This window comes from Amblyomma maculatum, chromosome 1 (genome assembly GCF_055883805.1).
Source record: "Amblyomma maculatum isolate TAMU_Amacu chromosome 1, ASM5588380v1, whole genome shotgun sequence".
Classification (NCBI taxonomy): domain Eukaryota; kingdom Metazoa; phylum Arthropoda; class Arachnida; order Ixodida; family Ixodidae; genus Amblyomma; species Amblyomma maculatum.
In genome coordinates, this window is record NC_139344.1 from 97,584,664 (window position 1) to 97,607,328 (window position 22,665).

At 43.8% G+C, this 22,665-nt stretch overlaps 1 protein-coding gene across 2 annotated transcripts in view; it reads left to right on the top strand.

Moving 5' to 3' along the window:
* The first annotated feature begins 258 nt into the window (after positions 1-258).
* eIF2beta (eukaryotic translation initiation factor 2 subunit beta) overlaps positions 259-22,665 on the top strand; it is a 55,145-nt gene continuing 32,738 nt past the window's right edge. For both annotated transcript variants that reach the window (XM_084588643.1, XM_084588644.1), the window contains exons 1-4: positions 259-429; positions 7,984-8,140; positions 17,998-18,092; positions 21,435-21,624. In XM_084588643.1, coding sequence (XP_084444769.1) covers positions 412-429; positions 7,984-8,140; positions 17,998-18,092; positions 21,435-21,624 — 460 coding nt within the window. In that variant the 5' untranslated portion in view covers positions 259-411. The remainder of the gene's footprint in view (positions 430-7,983; positions 8,141-17,997; positions 18,093-21,434; positions 21,625-22,665) is intronic.

A 22,665-nucleotide genomic window follows, 5' to 3' on the forward strand; every position in this document is an offset into this window, starting at 1 on the left:
ACATAACTAAAAAATTTACAGACTAGTTACCTTTTAATAGGCGTGCCAGCACCATTTTGCTCGCCACATACACAGTCTACATCTATTTACGTATGCACACGTTCTTCCCATTTTAGAAGAAAGCAAAAATTGCTCCATCACAGACTCAATTACTTTCAGCGTGATCAAAATTAGCGCCATCGTCTACGCCCGATGGCAATGGCGTGAAATGCCAACGCTCCTAGCGCCGCCTATGGGCAACCTACTGGCGCTGCTCATGCAACCTCGCCACCAGGTCAGAAGTAGCCGGGTGAGGTGTGCGGTGTGGGTGCACGGTGCAACTTGTCTTTTGTCGTCTGTGTCGGTCACCTTGCGGTATTCGCATTTCCTTGCCCAAAGCTTGTTGGTTAAGCCGATCTTCAGTTCACCAGCATGGCAGACGACGAAAGTGTGAGACAACCTTGCATCTGTTTACCTCAAGACCAAAGTATTGTTTGGTGAAGTGTGGTAGCTTTCAAACCCCACTCCTTCCCCACCCCTGCCGCACGTGAAGTTTGCCGCAAATACGAAATATATCGGAGTGTGGACTGCTACAGAAATTTTGCCGCGTTTGGCTTGTTGAATACCTTCTGCCGAAGCGGTGTTTTTAAAGTGTTTCATAGAAACAAAAGGAAAAGTAAGGTCGTGGTTAGGCTTAGCAGAAGCCTTGTGGCTGGCTGCTCAATTGCGACGTCTTGAGACATTAAAAAATCTTGACTGAGGTTTATTGTACCCCGCCATGAGGAGACCTTGACGTTACCACTGAATGAATGTTCTGACATAATCTCAGTGATTTTCTTATAGGAAATGTGCAACGTGGTGTTTATTAGCAATATGGCAGCCCAAGTTGCAGCATACGTGCCAGTAATAACCCGTTGGCAAGCACGTTGCCGACAGTGAATTTTACTGGCTTGTATCTTGCTGCAATACCGTTTTGGCAATTTTATTGTATGCAACGAAGTCGAAGCAGGTTTTGCTGCATGTTTACGATCGGGCGGTGTATAGGCATTGATAAAGTGCTTCTTAAGTTGCGTCATGTTGTTCATTGACACGTTTCTTGATATATTGCTTTATCATGCTTTCTTGTTGCGGAAATTTTTAGTGGCCTCGTTGTAAGCAAGGCATTAAGCCTAATTACCGTCACATCTGAATAACGGGCACGCGTGTGAGGTCACTTCTTTTTCTTCATAGGGACAGTGACACGGTGCCCCAAATAAAAGATTTACTCGATTTGGCTGAACTGGCTGCACTAGTTCATTGAGTGCTGAACCATCGTAATCGTTTTTCTAGTGCAGCGCGTGACTCTTGCACCTTGCTATTTCTTTTCAAAGGTGCAGGCCTAGTTCAGTGCGAGCAACGGTAAGCGCGAGTTCAGTGAATCTCCAAACTGGCCGCTTGCCGAGTGCAGCAAACGTGCAACGCCAGCGGCGCTAGTGTCGCGGTGCACGCTCTCGGCACCCCCTTGGATCCTGCCAGAACTGGTGCAGAAAGTGCATCAAATCGAGTAGACCTAAAGTTCTCTTTGAATAGGCCTTCCTGTCAGCTCCATTGATTATTAAAGACTACTCACTCACTTCTGAGCAGCAATTCAGGCAAAAAGAAAGAAAAATTGAAGCTGTGAAATGGTCTTCAGAGGATCTTTACGACTTGCCATTATACTCGGTCATCTTTATCATTGCATTTTGGTATGCGGCACACCGTTATTGCACTTGAGGTATTAGATTTTGGTGTTCCTGCTTGAGCTCTGAAGCTAGCTATACAGAAATAAATATCTGCTGTTGAATGCTGTAGCTGAGTTTTGCTGGGAATAAGTGGGAAAATGCCTGTTTATCAAATTGATGCATATTAGGCATCCAGGTAGTTGCTATGATTCTGAAGCTCTGCATGAGAAATGCAATAAGTCATCGTCTGTTGTTTTCCTTGGATTGAGAATGAGGCGTGTCATGGTCTTCATGTTGATAGTATCAATGGAACTGCTACTGGATTGTCGTGCCGACCAGGTCATTATACTTTTTCTTGTTGGCCATGCATGGATTTATGTCATTGTCTGAAGTTGATAAACCTATTTAATTGTCTAAACTGGTGACGATAGTGAAGTGGCACTGCTTGATTAGCAGGAGGCAAGGATGTAGTGCTTCCCATTCTGGTGAGGCATGTAAGCGGACAGAGCAGTGCAGATGCTTTGAATCAACCAGGCGGTATGGCAGTTGCATTGCACACCTAACGACTTGTGCTGTCGATTGATTGGTTCACAATAAATTTGCAACCACATCCTGAAATGTTAAAGGTGTGTAGTGGGCTTACACCGCTCCTTGCCTAGGGACTCTCAACGTAGCCCATTTGTTTGAAAAACTGCACGTATGGCTGCATGTCATGAAACTGAATCAATAAATTCAAGCTGGACAACGAAAGTCAACCCCTAACTTTAGCATTGCGTCTGGGATCTACATCCACCAGAAATCTGTCGATGCACATATCTTGTGAAATTAGCCAGGGATGGTGATGCCTGTATTTTTTTTTCTTTTTTAGCAGTGTCTGGTGAGAATGGTCTCTGTGGTTAGGATGCACTGCCCTATCAACACAGGTCAACTTCATTTGTCCTCAGAGTCCTTTTAGTGACTAGGCAGCACATGGTGTCTTGTAGGTTCATCGTTGCAATATGACTTCATATGAAGGCAAAATAACAATGTCAATGCGTAGTAAATTGTAAATGTCGGAATTGAATGCCCAAAGCTACACGTGTCATGAGGGACGCTGTAGTAGCTCTGGATGAATAATCACTATGTTGCATGGGCATTATTATATTTAGCCTGCATCGAAATGCGGCTGCTGTGGTTGGTCTGTGCACATTAATGAACATCAGATGGGTTTAAATAATCCTGAGCCCTCTACTACAGCAGCTTCCCATAGCACACATGCAGCTTTGAGATGGCGAACAGCATGTAATATGTAATGTTACTCAAGGACAGATTTTTTCTAAACATCAACTGGCTATTTACTACCAAGGAACAAGGAAGGAGAAAATTAAAGTGGCTTATCCTCTTCCACTCAGTTTGACACAGCTCCAACACTGCATCCATATGGGATTGGCACAAATACCAAGCAGTGTAGGGGAAGTGAAGCTGGAATGATGACTGTGTTACCTGTGAGTGTCATGGGCTATTGCTGTAAATCGCATTCCCTCTGCCATCAATCATCATCCACTCTAATGGTAGCCAAATGGAAGGAAAATACTAAAAGCACATTGTTGCACTTATTTTGTCTGTCTCACCATAGAATATGTTGCTGTGATGGCATGAAGCAAAGTTTGCTTTGTGTGGATTTGAATGATTGGACATACTAGAAATATTTGTGAGTGAACCACCTCTCATGGTGTGAAGTATGATTTAGATATTCCTCTAATTATGGATATGCTAATAGTGGATGGATGAAAGGTTAAATAAGGTGGGTGTGAGTTGGCAGACTTGCACCTTTCTAAATTAAAGGGACAGTACTGCCTTTTCTAGCAATATGTTTTTCTTGCATCACTGAAAAGCTCCTTTCCCAAATTAACTAATACCCAATTATGGAGTTGAGAGACACAGAACAAATTAAAACTTAATTTTTCCATACAGTAGTCTTGTTTTCTCAATTGTATATACTGTGTAAATACTGACATCATGGGCACTGTGTATGGTTGGTATGGTAACTCTATGCAACTCTATAATAAATATGACTGTTGCCGCACCGCCTAGGTCACGTGCAGAGTATGGCACTGACTAAAATGCGCATGTATTGTTCAAACTATAATTATGAGTACTAAAGCAGTTTGAAATAGAATAAATAAGCTTAACAAAACCGGCCTTAAGTTGATATGAACAAAAATGACTATGACACTCGAATGGAAGAGCCCAACAGTCGGTTAGGCTAAGGAAATTGTATTATTTTTTCCAATTAATCTGTGTTAGTGCTGTAACCATACTAGGGAGAAAGAGAATTAGTTACAAAGTACAAGAATAAAACGCTTCGCCAGTAGGAACCAAACCCACGACGTCTGAATAGCATGTCCAGTGCGCTTACCAACTGAGCTACAGCAACGGCTGTCTAGCCTTGTATTTTATTTGGCAATAATGTTGCCTGTAACCAAACCTTGAGAGTTTACCAGCGCCACCTGCATGGCTATGACACTGTGGCATAGTTATAAAATGTGGTATATTCACTTCAGACGCACCAGGCAGCTACCATGTTAGCTGCAACAAATGGGTATTTGTGGACATCAGCATTGCATGCTTATTACATGTGCTTACTATATTTTAGATTTAGCGCTTGATGATAGTGTGACATGAACACTGAAAAAAAAAGTATGGCAACCTCCTTGTAATGGGAACTACCTGCATCTGGACCATTTTGTTTACTATTTCTGCACTGTTTGATTTGACTTGTGCCTTTGTGCTTAAACTGGCTTGTGGGGTACAAAGGAGGTGCACTTATCTTGTGTTAGATTCTTATACCCCCGTCACACTAGCAAATTTAATGTAGTTCAAATCGAATGGCATTAGCATCTGATGCCAGTAATTGGCTGCTACAAGAGAACATTCAATGTCATTAGGTTCGGCTGACATTTGTCCATTTGAAACTCGATTGCATTGGATCTCTGATTGAATGTACACTTCGGACATAGATGTGCCGCAGGGACAAGTGGCGTGGAAAACTGTGTGCATGATGAAAGTTAATATTTGTTTTTCGAGTTTTGCTGAAGAGATGTAAATATTGGTGTGAAACTGCATCGCAGACATTTGTGGAAGGACATTACTCTTGGTCACAGCAGTCGCCCTCCCCTGCCTGTGACAGTTTATCATTTTGGGTCGTTTGTTTCTTGCTGGTCACTTTGACACTTGCAGGGGTGGAAGCGCTGCTCCATTCTGCTCCAAACTGTTTTCCCTGCTCCATTCTGCTCCAAAATGCAATATTGCTCCAAAACTGCTCCAAACTGGCTGCCTTGATGTTCTGCCATGAAATTTAACAAAACACGGGAACAATGTCACAGCACCAAGGGAAAAGATAATGTATCTTGCACTAGGCTTAATACAAATAAAATTTTTTGTAAGGCAAGGAAGCATGGAGCATAATAAATATTTGTTCACAAGTAAATTTGCTATGAGCCACAGGGGATTGGAGATAGTTAATTGCAAAAAAAATCCGCTATGTATGTTACATAGCACCTCCTTCCAGCCTTTTGAATTGCAGTGGAGAGAGTAGCGTTCAGCAAACTAAGCAGATAGCGTAAACTACTGCGAGCTGTTAGGAAACTTGTCCGGCTGCAAAAAATACACGTCTTTGTGATGCTTTTACTATGAAAACAAGCCAGTACTTCAACATCGAACCCGTTTGTCCCTGAAAAGCACATCAGGCTGACGTCAGAAAATCATACTTGAAGCATTATGGGTGGGTATGGCAAAGCTGTCAATCACTAGGAAGCTTCTCAAGAGTGTTGGAAAGGCATATGGCATACTGCCAAGATATTAAAATTGAGCCCCAGTATTGCTCAAGCAAAGAATGATGAACTATTGGCAGGAGGCAGTGAAGTAAAGCTGAAGGAAGATGTAATCTTCAATGCCGTCTGTCTAAAAGCTGCTCCGAAATTCTCGATCTGGTTCCACCGCTGTAGACCTCCTCCATGTTTACAAACAAGGCCATCGAGGTGGCGCTGCAGTATGTGATCCAATGGTAGGCACTGGCGCCAAGCTTATCAAGGCACGTTATTGTAGTCTGAAGGCTCCTTTTTGGCAGACAAGTGTAATACCCTATATGAGGTGGCTTTGAGTTGTATTCTAAATAAATAGGTGGATATGCACAAGATAGGGGGTTCAAATCTCATGCCCATTCATCTGTAGTCCAAATTAGTATCGCTGCTCAAGCGCATCGAAGTGGTAGACTCGGCATTTGAATCCACCAAGTCAAAATAGGTAAGCGCATTAGTTGAGACTAGGTGTTCAGTTATGAAAGACACCAGCAAGTGCTGTTTGCTGCTACTCTGTTACAAGTTGTTGCTAAGGTCAGCCTGTGTTTATATATATATATATATATATATATATATATATATATATATATATATATATATATCTTTACATGCTTTGGCCGTTTGTCTCGTCAGAGATGAGTGTGAAGTTGGAAAAGCGTTGAACTTGCATAACGAGGAATCAGATTGTAATTTTAAATTTCAGAAAAAGAAAACTGCAATTATCAAAGGCATTTGACCTTAGAAACGTGCTCCAAAACATAATTTAAATGCTACAAAACTCTAGTTTGGTTGCTCTATAGCTGCTCCAAAATGTCTTTATCACTGCTCCCAAAGCTGCTCTAAAATTCTCAAGCCTGCTTCCACCCCTGCACTTGTATTTGTCATTAAAGTATTTAAAGCTGTAACTGAGCACTCAACTTTTCAGATGTTAATTGCATGCTCCATGTATGTGTGTGCGTCTGCGTTGTGTTCCACCATGTCGGGCATAATTTTTGTTTGCATTTATCGGATTTATGGGTGACTTGGCTTGGGGGTAAAGCGCTGCAGCATGGACGTAAATAGCATATGACGCCTGTGATATCGTAGAGAAACGTATTAATCCACTTTAAAATCTACACAATGATTTCAAACACCTGTTATGTGCTGTGATGTGCCTGTAGTATCCATATAAAAAAGATATTCGATGCATCGAAATGGCATTCAATTAGAATCACTTTTAATCTTCTATTGTGCTAGTGTGACAGGATGAACACTGAAAGGGACACTGCAGTTATATTTTGCAGCTCGTAGCTTTCATTTGTACATTTATGTAACTGGAATTACTTGCATTTGGGTTTGTATTCCTTTGCTCAAGAAGTTATAATTTCTGCTAAGCATTTGCATTCAGTATCACTCGCAGTGCTGCCACAAATATCAGAATTATTTAGTGCTCTCGAGTGACAGACAAGCAATGCTTTTTAATAGGCCAAGTTTACTCGTTACTTTTTATTTAACCCTTTAGTAGCCAAATTGAATCCCAAAAGTACCAAAGCCATTTGCTCAAGTCCTTTTTTTTTTCTTCATGTTTGTTATGAAAATATATTACCTCAATTTATGAAAATATATCACTTCATTGGTTTCTGGTTAGAATTAATACAAGAATTAAAAAAAAAATTGCTCTTGAGGGTGGCTTTCTCTCAGTGTGTGCAAACATTCTTGGATGTTGGCTTGCCTCAGGGCGTGAATGTCGCAAATAAAGTCCGTCGCTGTTGGAAACAAATTCTATATCGTCAGCAACACCACTGATGGAACTGCTGCAAGTAGTTCCTTTTCTTGAAGCATTATGAAGTGATTTGTCTGGCTTAAAGCATGTACTAAAGGTGCAAGACATGGTTTTGCAGCTACTGCACCCTTGGAATATAGAATTGCAACAAACGCAGCTGCTGACCATTTAACATCAGGCTTAAGTGTTGCTTGTCATTGGTGATATTGGTACAGTCTCTTGTGACGATTCTCAGGGTTGGTGGTTAAATGGTTAATCTAATCATAGTGGCCCATAAAACTTAGTACCGTGCAGTGAACACTCGCCAATTAACACTTTTATACACAAATGTGCGGAAATGCTAGCATCTTCAACGAGCTTACTTTGTCTGTTTGTACAAAATAGCAGCATTTGTTTTGACCTTGCTGCCTGCTAAGTAAGATAACATGCAATTGTTACTCTGGAGTATGAATGAAATATTGGGGAAGTTCTTCATGCAGAAGCACAATTGATTAGCTGCTGTTTAATTTGTTGTTTTACTGGGATTAAAGGACGCCTTCTCTGGTGAAGTGTGTAGTGATTAGAATAATGTATTGGTTAGATTAGAAACATTATAGCATCAAATCAAGTGTACCTTGTTAAGGACGAGAGTATTATAAGGATTGCTGTTTAAACAAATTGCCATTTAGACAGCATAGCAGAACTAGACTTTGTTATTTTGCAGATTTTTGACCCATCCCTAAAGAAAAAGAAGAAGAAGAAGAAGACTCCGTTTGACCCCAGCGCACTGGAAGATGGCAGCACAGGCGATGCGGCACAAGCTGAGAATGGCATTGAAAAGGAGGATGCCGAGAAAGAGAACCGCGAAGATAAGGACGAGGGTAAGCATGATGTGGTACTTCCAGCACTCATATATCTCATGCAGAGGTGCTGTGTGTGGTACTGCAGCCCTTAGTTCTCTGCCAGACCCCCTTTACTGAAGTCTCGCAACCGTAAGAAGTGTAATACAGCCGCAGTGCATAATGATAGCACATTGTGCGCTGTGCATGTAGTCTAATTTTCTTAAGTACACATGTTAGAAGCTGGAAAACTCCCCGGTTAATCATCTGAATTTTGTTAGTGTTTCTCTATGCCTCGCCTGCTTGTCACCTGCTTACCACATGTGAAAACTGTATAAATAGGCCGTTTACTGAATGCTTAAGAACATTGGGCAGCTGTAGAAGAATAGCATTTTGCATGACTTTATGCTGTTTGTCACATCCACACTTTCGGTTAAGCAGATCTAGACAGTCCTAGGAGTGTTCCAATATTGTAAAGACCTCCACCAACTTTTTTTGCAGTGCAACGCAGTAGCAGTGGTGTTTCACCGCACAGTCCATGCGGTGAAGCTTGCAGTGCTGCACATCTCCACTATGCAGTTTTCAGAGCGTACTGGGAGCAGCGTGTAGATATTCAGAACAAGGATGCACCAAGCACCATGCAAAACAGCATGACTGGCAGCATGCCTGATCGCAGCCATGTGGTGGTGTGAAGTTAAGGAAAATGAAGCTGAAACTTATATGACTGAATTATAACTCGGACATGAGACCTTCTGATCGTCGTCGTGTTTGCCATAGCATGGACAAAATGTACGGGCACCACTGTTTTGTGCAGTTAAGATTTGGCGAGGTCTAATTTGTTGACGGATCGCTGCTTGGGTCCATACCTCGATGCAGTGCCCGTCTGAAATAACCAGAACGAGCCCACCCATGTTCAAATTAACATACATCTGATGTCATAGACTTGCATGAGCTTCAGCTTGGACCATGCTTTTAGTTTGAATTATGCAAATTTTCAAATCAATGTTGGTCAAATTTTACTGTATAGACAAGCGTCAGCCCGTGATGTCAGTGGAGATGCTGCGGCGCTGGTGACAGCAGTGACGTTCGGGGTGTAGGCAAAAGCCCACACCGTCTGCATTGGATGTGCGGCACTTGCTGTGTCTTCGAGCATAATTACCGATATTCCTGCAAGCTGTGGTGCGGTTGGTTGCGCCACGAGGCACAAAAAGAAAATGGCATTTGTTTCCACATGTTTCTTGCGGTCGGATAAAGATAAGAGCAAAGGGCAGCGGCATCAAGTGTGACAATTAGACCCTTCGGCGACGGATTGCCTTTGCGGCTAACGTGCATTGAAACTTGATCAGTTCGTTTGCAACTTTAATTTTTCTTGTTGCTTTTCGGCCGAATGACAAATAACGCAGCAGCAAACACCTGCGACTCATGCATGTTTTGCTGTATATGATATGAAGTCATAAGAAGTTTTGACGTGATATTTCATGTGCCTGTGATCTTAATCGAAGGTGGGAATGCTGCGCTGTCTGCATCCCATTCATCTGCAGTATTACCCTTGTATATGTTTGTATATAAAAGGACACAAAAGCTGCTGTGGAGGTAGCGGCAGTTATATATAGACCGTTTTATTATGGGCGCTGCCATTTTGTGTATGTGGAGCCATCTAGCGGCCGAGTTATGAACAACCGCCATGCTGGTATGTGAGGTCCCATCCGCGGAACAGGCGACAAGTAGCGCTAATCGGCATTTTGGAGCTTTCGCGTGCAAATTTTTGCTTTCAGAAAGTACCTAGCTGAAAGAAAAACTTTTGTAGCAGCGAAGCCATTCGGTCAGAAATGACAAAACATCATGCTCCTGATCAGGTCGGCTGAAGTCTACAAGCCTGATTACAATTAGTGTGTAACTTTTATGTGGAACAGAGAGGCGGCAGCGCATCACTAGCCGTGAGGGCAGCTTTCGATCTACGTTTTATTCTTAAATGATTTCTAGAGACGGCTTACCGTAACAATTTGAGGAAAGAAAGACAGCGAATGTAGCCGTTTCATGTCATGTTTAGGAGCAGTGCTAATCGCGCTACATTTGTTGGGTCAACCGATCATTCATATACTCTTTATTGCTTGAGCGGCTACTGTGGAAGTTCCCACACCTTCACTGGGGTTCTATTCTTAAGTATCCATTATCCAATTCAGATCCATTTACTCTATCCTGGCTACTTTTGTTGGGTGACAATTAGGCAGGGTGTTCAAATGTCCACTACCAGGCAATCAGATTTCAGCATTGCCTACATGACTCAACCACCTGTTTGCCGATGTGTGTGGGGAGTGGCGATGACTTGTCAACGGCGGGAACTGCTATCCTGCAGTTTCTCTGACTGGGCGTTAGTTGCGTTTGTCTGACGCTGCCGTCATGCTGATATCCAAATATAAGATAAAATGGACAATTGATACCTATAGAATAATGACCTTAAATTATGTCCCATAATGACCTCATCGAAAGTTGCTTTAGTCAACAATTATATAGTTAATTTTTCGTCGCAAGGTTTGCTTACTGCAAGCGATCTCTGCTATTCCTATGATCATATTCCCATTTATTATCAGCAGCAAAATCTTACGAGATGCGTGTTTTAAAAATATATATATTTTAGCGCTGTTTCATCATCAAGAACGTTTTATAGAAGTGATTTTATGCAGTCTCCGCATTGGCCACACACATATGACACACAATTTTTTGTTGAGAAAAGAAAACAAACCTCTGTGTGAAGAATGCGGATAGGAACTCACCATAAACCACGTTTTACTTTCATGCACAAGATTTGAAATGCTAAGGTAAAAGTATTTTACTCGATTTTACGATGAACACATTCCTTTCCATCCAGCTTTGATTTTTGGTGAAAGCGGACTTGTCGATCTATCATGTGGTTTTAGCTTTTTAAAGGAAGCAAATGTTTTATGGAAACTGTAGAATAAATAGTGTACGCCACTTACAACCTTGTGCTTGGCACATGATAGCCTGAGCTGCTTATGTGCCATTAAACCCAACACAACACAACACACAACACTAAATAAGTTGACAACCAATTTGTTGGTATATTGTTCTCTTCGAGTGGGACAGGTTCTTTCATACTTGCATTAACTTCAGGTGACTGAATCGAAATAGTTCTTCTTTACCTGGCGGCATCTCATAAATATTTGCCGCAAGGAATATCATCCGCTTGTTGCCCAAAGACTGCCATTGTTGCATGGGTATTCAGTTTTTCCGGTCCCTACTCTACGAATACAGTGTTCAGAACTCGCACGAAAGGCTGCCAAAGCTAAACATTTTCGGTTGGGGCTTGAAATTCAGAAGCTGCTCGTCTTCGCCCAATTGAATAAGTTGCAAGTGGAACAGTGTAGAGCGACACACGCGCATACCACCGCTGTTAATCTTTTATCTTCTGTTAATCATCTCCTTTTGATTGTTATTTTTGGTTAATGCAAACAACTGAGTAAAAAAAAAATTGTGCTTTCCGCGGCAGCTCTTAGCAGCTAAACTGCGGCCGGCGGAAATGGAACGATCAGGGAAATGAAGGAAAGAAAGGGGTGAAAGAAGAAAGAACAGGGAAAGAAAGCACATCGCTCACATCAGCTAATCGGCTTACATACTTTGCGGCTATTCAAGACACTCTGTGTGCAAAAGACTGCAACGTGTGCCCTTTCTCCGTAGAATGCCCTGCCGCCCCCGCTGCTATCCCTGCGTTCCCACATACCAGACAGGAGGAGTTGTGCAGCGCGTTCCGGTTCGAGGCTATTTTCCTCCTCGCCGCGAAAACGGTCTATATACCATGAGTGGTCATTCCGGCGCGATGTATTGCCGAAATGGCCTGGACTGTGAAGTAGATTTTCTCTAGCTGTTTTCACTTTCGCGAGTTTCAACGAGTGACACTTCAATACCGGTCCTAGAAAGCGAGTTAACATTGTTAAGATCCCGGCAAAGTTGCACAACATTATTTCTCCGATTATTAAATTTTCTTTTGAAGGAAAGCTGACGAAAGAATTAAATATCCACGTCTAGCCTAGCTCTGATCGAGCAGGATATTTAAGTTTGGTATGTGTAGCGTTTAGAGTTTAGTGTCCCAAAGTTCAGTCTGCTATGAGGGGCGCAAAATAAGCCGAATAAGATGACGCGCATTTGAATAAAAATGTTCCAAGTAGATTAGAAAGGTTAGCAGATCTCTTAAATTTTGCTGCAAGCGATCGTGAATAACGTTGCATTTCCGTTCATGTACCTCTCCTGTAGAGCAAAGAGAATAAGTGAGAGTATTCTTAAAAGCTAGCCTTCATATGTATATTGTGAGCTTCTTCCACAACATTAACCTGTGAATAACCCTAATGCGTTTAGTATGAAACACTTGAATAAAACAATGTGCTTGGCTGCGCACTATAGGCGAACGTTACAAAGAACTAAAAGATTGAGTTCTCATTTGATGAAATTCTGTTAGTTAAGTTGCAGGTAGAGAAACATGATTTCTAGTTCCCTATAGTTGTTGGTAATATTGTTCTTAGAGTGAGTTATGTGCTTGGAGCAGCAGAAGTCCATCAAAAGAGTCGTCATATGAAAACACTTCCAATCATGCAGACCTTTGTCCTCCTTTCCTGCGCTAGCAATAGGCCCGGGAGTTGAACAGTGTTGACTATTAGCTTTTCTTGTACGTCGCGCTTTCGCGTTTTTATTTAACTTAATCAGTCCCGCCCACCACATCTGCGCGCTGTTGAGATCGTGGAGAAGGAAGCCAATGCAGCTCTTAGCCAGGCAATTCCAGCAGTAATCGGCCGCAAAAGTGCTTGAACTACTCTTCAGGCATAAACCGAACTATTTCTACGCACAAGTGAAGCTTACGCTTCAGAATATCCGCACGCACTAACTGGTTTCGAAGGCAGCGTCGCTTGGCGCAGTGTAGGCACGCGGTGCTTCTGCCTACACTCAATGTCGCTGCCGGTTGCAGCGCCCCCTTTGTTTACAGACATGACGCTTGTCTATAGGTGGTATGCACTGCACCCACATGTCACCCAACTATGCTGCCGGCGGCCATTTTTGCGGTGCACATAGCAGGCAAACTCCTGCCAGTACTGTTTCGAAAGCATGCTTTCATCTTATTACGGTGGCTTGCGTGCCACATTTATGTCGCTTAGGCTCCACATGCATCGGAAATCGGGCCTGTAATTGTCTCACTTAATAACTGCATGAAAATGCGTCTCAACAAATGCCACTTAGGGTGGGCACATGCGCTTGTTAGTGCTGCTCGAGCCGAGGTACGCAAAAAGGGCGCAGCGAAGGCGTTGTTCGTGGGATTAGGTATCTCTCTATTTCGGAAAGAAAGCCAGCCTATGGGGCTCTTGCATTACTCTAGACAATGTATCTGCGACCCTTGATTTCGATCACTTTTTCTTATGTCACCTAGACATAGCGCTTCAGAATTTACTCTCGGGGTTACCTGCGAACGTTTAGGACAAGGTGCATCCTGGATAAGCGCAGGATGGGCACCGATTAAGGTTTCCTAAATGTTGTACGTATAAAATATGTCACCTTGTCCTGTTTTGTACCTTGAAATGATTGAGCCTTTCAACATGGGCTCTTTTCTGGAGGTGTCGTGGCCACCCTGGCGGTGACTTTTTTTCCTTGTACACATGCTGTTAATTTGTGCTTGCGCCAGGGCGATAATGCAAGCTCACCGCCTGGCTCAACAACCCGCCAGTTTAAATCGACCACTGCACTATATGTACACTGTGTTTACAGATGCAAACACAAAAGACTGACACGACAGGGATGAAGCGCGGGCTATCGAGTATCGGCTGCTTGCTTCTGTTTACACGCACTGTGAACAGCCCAGAAAGGAACCACTACCATGCACTTTGCCCACTTTGGTGCTTTGGTGCTTTAATGAACTACCAATAATTGCGACAGTGGACCTTCGTTAAAAAAAAAAAAGTTCCTCTGGCATGATAACAATAACGCTCCCAAATTTCGATCCTCCGATTTCACGGAAGTGCTGCTGCCCCTGACCATTATCTGCGTTTCTAGTCAATCCACGTTGTTGTTGGACCTGTTCCTCAGCATAGGCTCAAGCAGCGCAGCTGACCATATGAAATAGCGTGTATTTGCGACTTAGTTTCTTGCTGCTGTCGCGCGCGGTAAGGGCCGGCCCATTCTTGTGTGTTTGCGAGTTCTTAAAGGCAACCTGAATGCTCCGCGCAAGGAAAGCATGCTAGTGGAGGTGTTCGTCTGCTACGTGCACCATAAGTATGGCGGCCGGCGGCGTAGTTGGGCGCTACGTGAATGCCAGTGCATACCATCTGTAGGTGCACAAGTGTCGGGAAGTGTAGGGGCTGAAGAGGTGCAGTTGCTTAGTTTGTTGTTTTTTCCTGTAAAGTTTTCATAATCCAACTTGTCTGAGTAGGATCTAGATCATGTTTTTGAAAACAGGTGTCTTGTGACTCCACTGCAAAGTTTGCTGTTGCTGTGCTGCTGCATTATACCTAAGGCCATTCTGCAAAACAAATGGGATCGAAGCATTTTTGCAGAAGTGTGTGTTAACAGCCACATTCTACATTATTTTATACTAGTGTTATAGACACCAATAAGAATGACAGAATGATCGGAAAATGCCTAATTTACCTTGCGTGCACAAATACAGCACGAGGGGAGTTTGAGATCTGAGGAGAAATATAAAACATTATTACAATTCTAAAGTAATAGCAAACCGTCCAGGTCTACCGTAGCTGAGGCCTCATTCCCAAAAAGGTATGCAGACGATATGATAAAATCTGGCATCAATGAATATGTTGACATTACATAAAAGGCAACACTTCATATACATGTGTCCAGTTGAACAAAGCAGAGTTTTCAATATTTTAATGCACACACTCTCCCGTGCAGTAGCAGCCTTCATTGCCTCTGCACCCAGTTGTATCTCTCTTTTTTCCGTTCACTACCTCACTGAACTTTTTCAGCATGTCCTCTCTCTGGGTGACCTATAGTACTTCCTTCTTTCCACATCCAAAACCACCTTCTCCTTTTCACTTGCTTGCTGCGTGCTTTGTCCCTAGGTCATTGAAAATGCTGGTTTTGTAGCAGTTCGGAAGCCTTGCTGTGAAGTTGCTTCATCTACCTTTAGCAACTCAGAAAAAAAAAAAAAGGCTTTGTATATGCATTTCACAATTCCAAAAATGATGCGAGGTGCATTCTAAACCATTAACTGAAGTAGTCTTCCACAGGATATGGCAGATTTCTTTGTAGTGAAATACTGGACCCGCAAAAAGTTAGAGGCATTAATTACGGCCTTCCCAGACTCGCAGTCTCGATTCAATGCCCATGGAGTCGGTAGACATCAGATTTTTCGAGGGACATTCATGCACACAGCTGCTGCAGGGAAAATTTCAATTTTTGCTGAAGTGCATGCCGTGTGATATGTGCTCCTAGATGGCTTGGCAACTTTATTGGAGAGCTCTATGGGTGACACCCAAAGTAAACCAAAAAGGCACACAAAGCAGTAAGCACTACTTTAATTAAAATCTGCATGCTGCAGTGCTGACTTCTGGACAGGCACATAATTTTAGAGCCCAAAATTTTTTTCCCAGCAAAGCCACCAGAAACTGGTGACTGTTTACTTGAAGATATTGTAATTGATGCACTCGGAGGCAGTCCTGTCTTTTCGTGTCTGCAAAGTGTGCAAAGAGGCAAAAAGCAGTGGTGTGGCTCAAAAAAAAAGTATTATTGGTTTGCTTACATGGGGGGGGGATGATCTGTGCAGTTCTCCTTTTTTCAATGGCTAATGGGTATCATTTGATTAAAAAGTCACTACCTGTAGCTTCTAGGTTTGCTTTAGTGGGCACTTTTATTTAGAGGCTGTGAGGGTGCCTGTTGGCTGTCGTAGACATGGCGTGTTCTGCCAGACACTTGCCAGCACCCCTTAGTCTACATGAGTGGGAGTGGTAGTGCTACAAAGCCTGCTCCTAGACATCGTGTCGAAATAAGTTAACGGTTGTAGCCATGACTGAGAGACTTCGTTAAGTATCTATGTACAAACTATATACAGTCAAACCCGGATAATTCGAATTTTGGTTATATCAAACTCACGGAATATCACCTTGAAAATCCCATGCAAAAGTATAGGAAAGCTGCTTCGTATATCGAACTCAATTTCACCGGTCGTTCGATATATCGAACTCCGCACCACGCATTAGACGGTGCGCCTTCCCCAAAGACTATCGCATCACCCTCGGCTGTTTGCCGCATGGAGTTTTCAAGCCAGTTCAGCGACGGCTGGTCTAGGGCAGTGCCGCACCATTTCCCCAAAGGCGCACGCATCTGCGGTGATCGCTGCTTTTCCTCCTCCTTGTCTTCCCGCGTCCAACCCCTTCTTTTATTCCCACAACCCATGCGTGGTGTAACAGCAGTGATTCCCTCTATCGAGGAGACAGTTGAACGCACCACGTAACCCCCTTTTGATCCATTTTCCCCAACAAGAACGCTCCTTGCTGCCGCGCGCCAGCGCGTGACTTTTGCAAGCCATATGCATGGAGGAACGAGAGGGAACCAATGCAGCCGTGGTGTTCGGGAGAGGGGAAAAACTCTATAGGCGAAGCGCAAGTGTGTGTGCAGTCTTCTGCCGAGCTTTATCTTCCTCCTTCCTCACTCTTTCCCAAGCTTCATTCGGAGCAGCACGCACTATGCATGTGCTGACAAGCCAGCTCAGCCTGGGGCAGGCGCTTTCTCCAGTGTGTGTGGTGAACGCTGTGCGCGCTGCGGCTGACGTGCGATGCACGCCTCGTGTCGTCGTGCTGAACGTGCATAAGCTACAGTGGCTGCGAACTCTGGCGGCAGTTGTTTTTTTTGGGGGGGGGGGGGGGGGGGGTGAGTCGATTCTTGCCGTCATGATGAATGTGTGCGGCATAGCTGCAGATGTTAAAAAGTAGCCTTATTTTTTTTTTTCCTTTTGCGAGAGTCGTCCTTTCTTGTGCTGAACATGCGGCGCAGCGTAAGCTACGGCGGCTGCGGACGTTAAGAAGCAGCAATTTTTTTTTTTTATTGCGAGAGTTGTACATGCTTACATCTATGAATCAACGAAAGCACGCGTTCAGCTGTGATCATGACACCAACTTTTAGCATTGTTCGCTTCAAACGGCATTTGCAGCTGTCGCGCTTTCCAATGATTTTGTGGCAGTGGACTACGCCCGCCCCCAAGGGCACCGTGATAAATCCACCCAGGCTTGTGCAATCAAGCCATCACGGGCACTCTGCCAAGTTCGCTCCATGTCACCGCAGGATCTATCAAAAGTATATTCAAAAGATAAACATGCCCCGTGACATTATCGCTGCGCAGCATGTTGGTGCGCTGCCAGTAAATGAGCTGTGGATGTGACGGTCGAAATGGAAAATCAAATTCTCGGCGGGTGGGGGGGTGGGGGGGGGGGGGAGTCATTATGCGAGAGTTGATTACACAACAAATACAGTATGATTTTTCATGATCAAGTGGCGTCTCAAGCCAATTTCTGTATATCGAATTACCGAACTATTTTGCGATCCCAAAACTGGGATGATATGGCATTAGAATTATTGTACAGCAGGGGGCATGATCCCCTACCGTTATCCACTTCCGCGGGGCATCACTGCACTTGTTTAGACCGCCTTCAAGGCATTAGATAGCACCTCATGCTGGGTGGCAGCGTGCATGCCTGCTGCATGCCAGAACCAACATCACATACAAACTGGTGGCACACAGTAGTGGATTGCTTTGTGCTATGCTTTCCATTGAACTCTTTGTGTTGAGAAAAAGGAAGCAAAAGGAGGGTAATAAGGCAAAGCAGTTTCCAAAACTGGGTTGTTTTCACCATGATCCTCAAAGCATTGTGCTGTTTTTCTTCGCACAGACCCGACCCTGGACTTAGACGACTTTTCTGGACTGAAGAAGAAGAAGAAGAAAAAGAAGCCTTTTAGCCTAGAGGATATGGATGCTGCTCTTCCAGTAAGAAACCTTGGGATTTTTTTCAGTGATCTCTAGATGTAGAACACACAATACTGTAAAACCTCAGTATGTCAAACATGGGTCTAGCAATTTATTAGATATTTTCAACTCTTCTGAACTCTTCCTAACAAATAGGGGCAAGAGAGTCTGATATTAAATTGTGGATTTAGTGTGGGATCGTAATGATGCGAGTCCATTGGATTCCGAAAAATATTTGTGTAATCCAAAAAGTCGGGCTATCCACACTGAACAAAGTTTGTTTTTAGGTGACTGGATTTATTCATGGTCGCGTGTTGGCACTCAGTGCTCTCTGGCAACTGTGTCATTTACGATGTGCAGGCTGCATGCCACTGCTTGCTACAGTTAAAAGCCTCTGCTTAATGAAGCTCTGCCCAATGAAATCCTTGATGCTGCAAACTGTTTCAGATTTCTTTTTTCTCAACTTCATGAACACCATATATTCTTAGTTTCAGTGTAGCGAAGTTGGTTTCACTGCACTTCATTGCTGGTTTGAAATAAAATTGTATGGTGAATTTGGTTGAGCGGGCTGCATACCAAGCTTGTTCTGGAGCTCATACCTGAAAGTGGGTGCTGCCTGGCCAGCAGGTGTAGAATGCGTGGTGGATGGTGGTGCAATGAACTTGGGCATAAAGTTTCGTGCCTGCTGTGTCTACTCGTACACCACCATCACAACGTCGTAGCTGGAAACCAAGGGTGGGAAGGTGTGGGGTGGCATTAATGTGTAAACTGCTCCACAGTGTGTGCTCTTCCTTGACTATGCATGCTGCTTGCAGATAGCCAGTCATTGACACACAGCGTGTGTCTACAGGCACTGAGCTATGGGAGCATTCTCACTGTTGTGTAAGCTCAAATACAGTAAAAGCTCGTTAATTCGAACTTCAAGGGACCAAGAGGAAAAGGGTCAAATTGTTCGATGTTCGACATATTGAAAGACCTCGAAAAACCTGACTTTAACCATTTGCTTTTTCTTTAATTTAAAAGAGTATAATCATGTATATTTTCGTTTCCGGTCTTATTGCTTTAATCAATGCACGATGGTCCAAAACAGAGGAACTGCACCCAGAAAGCCCCAGCACAGCTCAATTAGTTATCAGGGAATTTATCAGGACCAGTTTTGGTTTCACTCTTTCAGAGTATGAGCGCTATGGCGTCAAAGATACGAAAACGCCACACGAGTGCCCCCTACTGGCAATTCTGGTGACCACATAAGCACAGAATCTAATGACACATACAGGAAGCATTTTTGTTTGCTTGCGATCGCACGTGCAATGAAATATCGATGTTGAGCAGCGCTTCAGCATAGCATAATTATTTCAGCGACATTATTTCGCCCGAAGGCACGGACGTTACTGACATTGGCAGGCATTTTGATTTCGAGCCGCTCACCAGCGACTCAAGCCGCCTCAAGCGATGAAGCAGGAATCGGCAGCAGCCACAAAAGCTTGGTCGGTTGCGTGCAGAAAATGTCAACTGGTAGGACATTGTGCTGTATTGGCAGAGTTGAAAGCAGTTCATTTTGTGGAATAGCACGAATGAGAAAGAGGACAGAAGAAAGAGTAAACAACACGGGCGCCCGTGTCATCTACTCTTTCTTCTATCCACTGTCTTGTTCACACTATTACACAAAATGGTAGGACATGTTGAACAAAGGAACTGATTACCCCTAATGATGCTGCTCTCTGTCTGGTTTGTCAGCGCTGTGAGTCAAGCTGGCGTTAGAAAAAACAATTTAGTAGAGAATTACAGCATAGCGCGATCAGCCAGCGTTGACTTGCTACCACGTGGCTCCCATGTTCACGCGCCGATTGCTCCCGACGCGGCGGGCCAGCACGCTGTCGTCCAAGCATGGGGCGCCATCTAGTGCTGTTAATCCAGGCATGTAAAGTCTATAAAAACGTAGCTGTGCATCGCGGATCGCAGTTTATTCACTTACATAACTCCTTGTACAAAATACCATCAATAACGATTAAATTAGGAGGATTGTTTGGCAAATACGTAGGTGCTGGTAGAAGTGATTACAGCGATACAAGCGAGCTTTCTTTCCCATACTTTGCTGCTGCTGCCAAGTGCGACGCACCTGGCTTCTGCTAGCTCTGCTGCTTAAGGCGTCGTGCATATCAAGAGCATATTTTATATGGCTTCCCAGTAAAGCAGTGCGAAAATGCAATGTTTATTACAGCATTAGCCCTTTCCTAAGCGCCGTCAACCGCTGCCGCTTCGATGTGAAACCAGCTATGCCTAGCGACGTCTAGGGCAGGCGGAGAGTGGCGTAGTTTGTCTCCCGATGCGCCAGCGGCAGATGCCGTTGCCGAAAGCTCTGTACCTTTGCAGGCATGCTGTTGGGGCCTGAGCAGGCAGTCTTCATATGCACATCAGGTTCATGTTGTACTAGTCCGGCATAAAATAAAAAGAGTAAATTCTGCTTCCCCTTTTCGGAGTCCGATCGGTGTGTCCGCGCGTGCACAAAGTATACCCATGCTTTGCGCTCGAAAACATGCTGACTGTAGAACCAGGTGAAGTAATTGTAACATGCATCAATGAAGACTGTGTGAACACCCATCGAATCAAGCGAGAAGCGCAGAACATTCCCAGGGCACAGTCTGACTCGAGCGGCAGTGGTGGCACCACTGTTCAGGTCCGGCACGGTGAGCTATCCAGTGTCGTCACTGCTGTTTGCTTTTGCTGACTCCACGTCACAGCTGTTTGACGATGTCAGTGTATTTACTTTTGTACACGTTTTCGTCACAAAACAAAGTATTTGCCTGACTTGTATTTAAAATCAAATTAAAATCAAACATCCAAGATTCTGCATGTCGTATGCAGCGCACTCCTATCGGCAAATTTTGCAATTTCGTAGCATCCCGAAATTCATACCAACCAGGCGTGTGTATCGCCGAGATTTCACTGAGTGTTTCCAACATTGTGCAGCAGGTGTCCAGTGCTTCTGTAATGTGCACGTTGAAAGGGAGTTGCTTTGTTATCTTGCAAATATATTGGAGGTACAAAAAATCCTGACAAACGAGAAAGAAGACCAGAATGGTCCACAGGCCGTATGTGCTCTTGATGTGGTCTGTTCTGCAAGCAGGTATTGTGTCTGAGCGAACGTTCAGACACCGTTGCCATGCTACCAGCTTCTGGTTTCATTTCTCTTGAGTGTTGAAGGTGTTTTCATTGAGTGATGCTCAAAGATCATACAGTCGTCAAGAAAACTTTACTAAGGAGCCATGGTGTCAAAGGTAGTGCTGTTGTTTGAAGCTTTTATAGCATGGTGATGCATTGGTTTTAACCTGCACTTGTACTGAAGTGAGTGGATGTATGTAGGAGGCCGAGCCTAAGGAGGAATCGTCCTTTGGTGTGGATGAAGACAGGGATGAGGAGCGGGACGGGATTCTGGATGATGACTTAGACTTCAACCTTCCCAAAAAGAAAAAGAAGAAGAAGAAGATTACATTTGATGCAGTTGATGCAGAAGGTGCAGCTGGAGATGACGATAATGATGATACGACGTTCGGTGAGTGCATTTCATTATGACTTTCTGCCATGTAATATTTTGCTTCTAAGCTGTGTGCTGATATTCTTTATCACCGTTGGAAATCCCAAGCCTTGGAGGGGTTAGTATGGGAGTTCACCTTACCTTTGAAAGGTTTGGAAGGGCTGAGGACAGCAAGGAAGTTTGATGGGCTGCATATTTCTGACAGTCTTTAATTCCTTTCCTACATGTTTTTGGATGGATGCACGGTGTATTGTTCCTGCAGTGCTCCATTTTGGTGACTATGAGCATAGGAAGCAGTGGCTATAAGAAGCTAAAAGTAGTCGCTACTGAAAGAAATGCAAGCTAAGTTGTTTTTTTGAAATTTGAAGCAGTATAGGCTTTTAATGCAAAAGCATTGCTAGCCCCACTATGCGAAATTCTGTCAGTGACTGTTGTTGCTTTGAGATGCGAGGTGGTCTTGGAAAGATGACTCATTATGCTATCTCAGAGGTGCACAGATTGTGGTGGTAGATGGAGCTAGAGCCCTTAATGGCATCTGCATATAGGGTGATATCACAACACCAACTCGGCGCATGGACGAAAAACTTTAAGTGCTTAGTTACTTCACCTGGTGGGTCCCCCTCAGTAAGTTAAGAGTCATGCGGCTGTGATGCTTCAAAGCACACTGCATGGATGACAGGCTGCTGCGAGGATATGTCACTGCCAAGGCAATAAGGGTGCGACCAAAGTAGATATAAAAGAGAAGAAAAAAAAATGGTCGCCGCTCTGTAATTTGGAGCTCAAATTCTGAATGTGTCCCGGTATCTGGCCACAACAAACCACGTACATGAACCATCGCGGGAAGAACATTAATGGAAGAAAGTGTCTCTAGTAAATCTTACATTTAGTTGCTTATTTTATTATTTGTAATGATGCATAAGCTACTACACACAGATTGACATGTGCTGCTGGGTTATGACTGCTGAATAGTTTATAATGAATTTCTAATGTGTTAGGGTTAAACGTCCTGCTTTGCAGAAAATACGGTGTTGGGAGCTAAACATTGCGGGCATTGTCCTG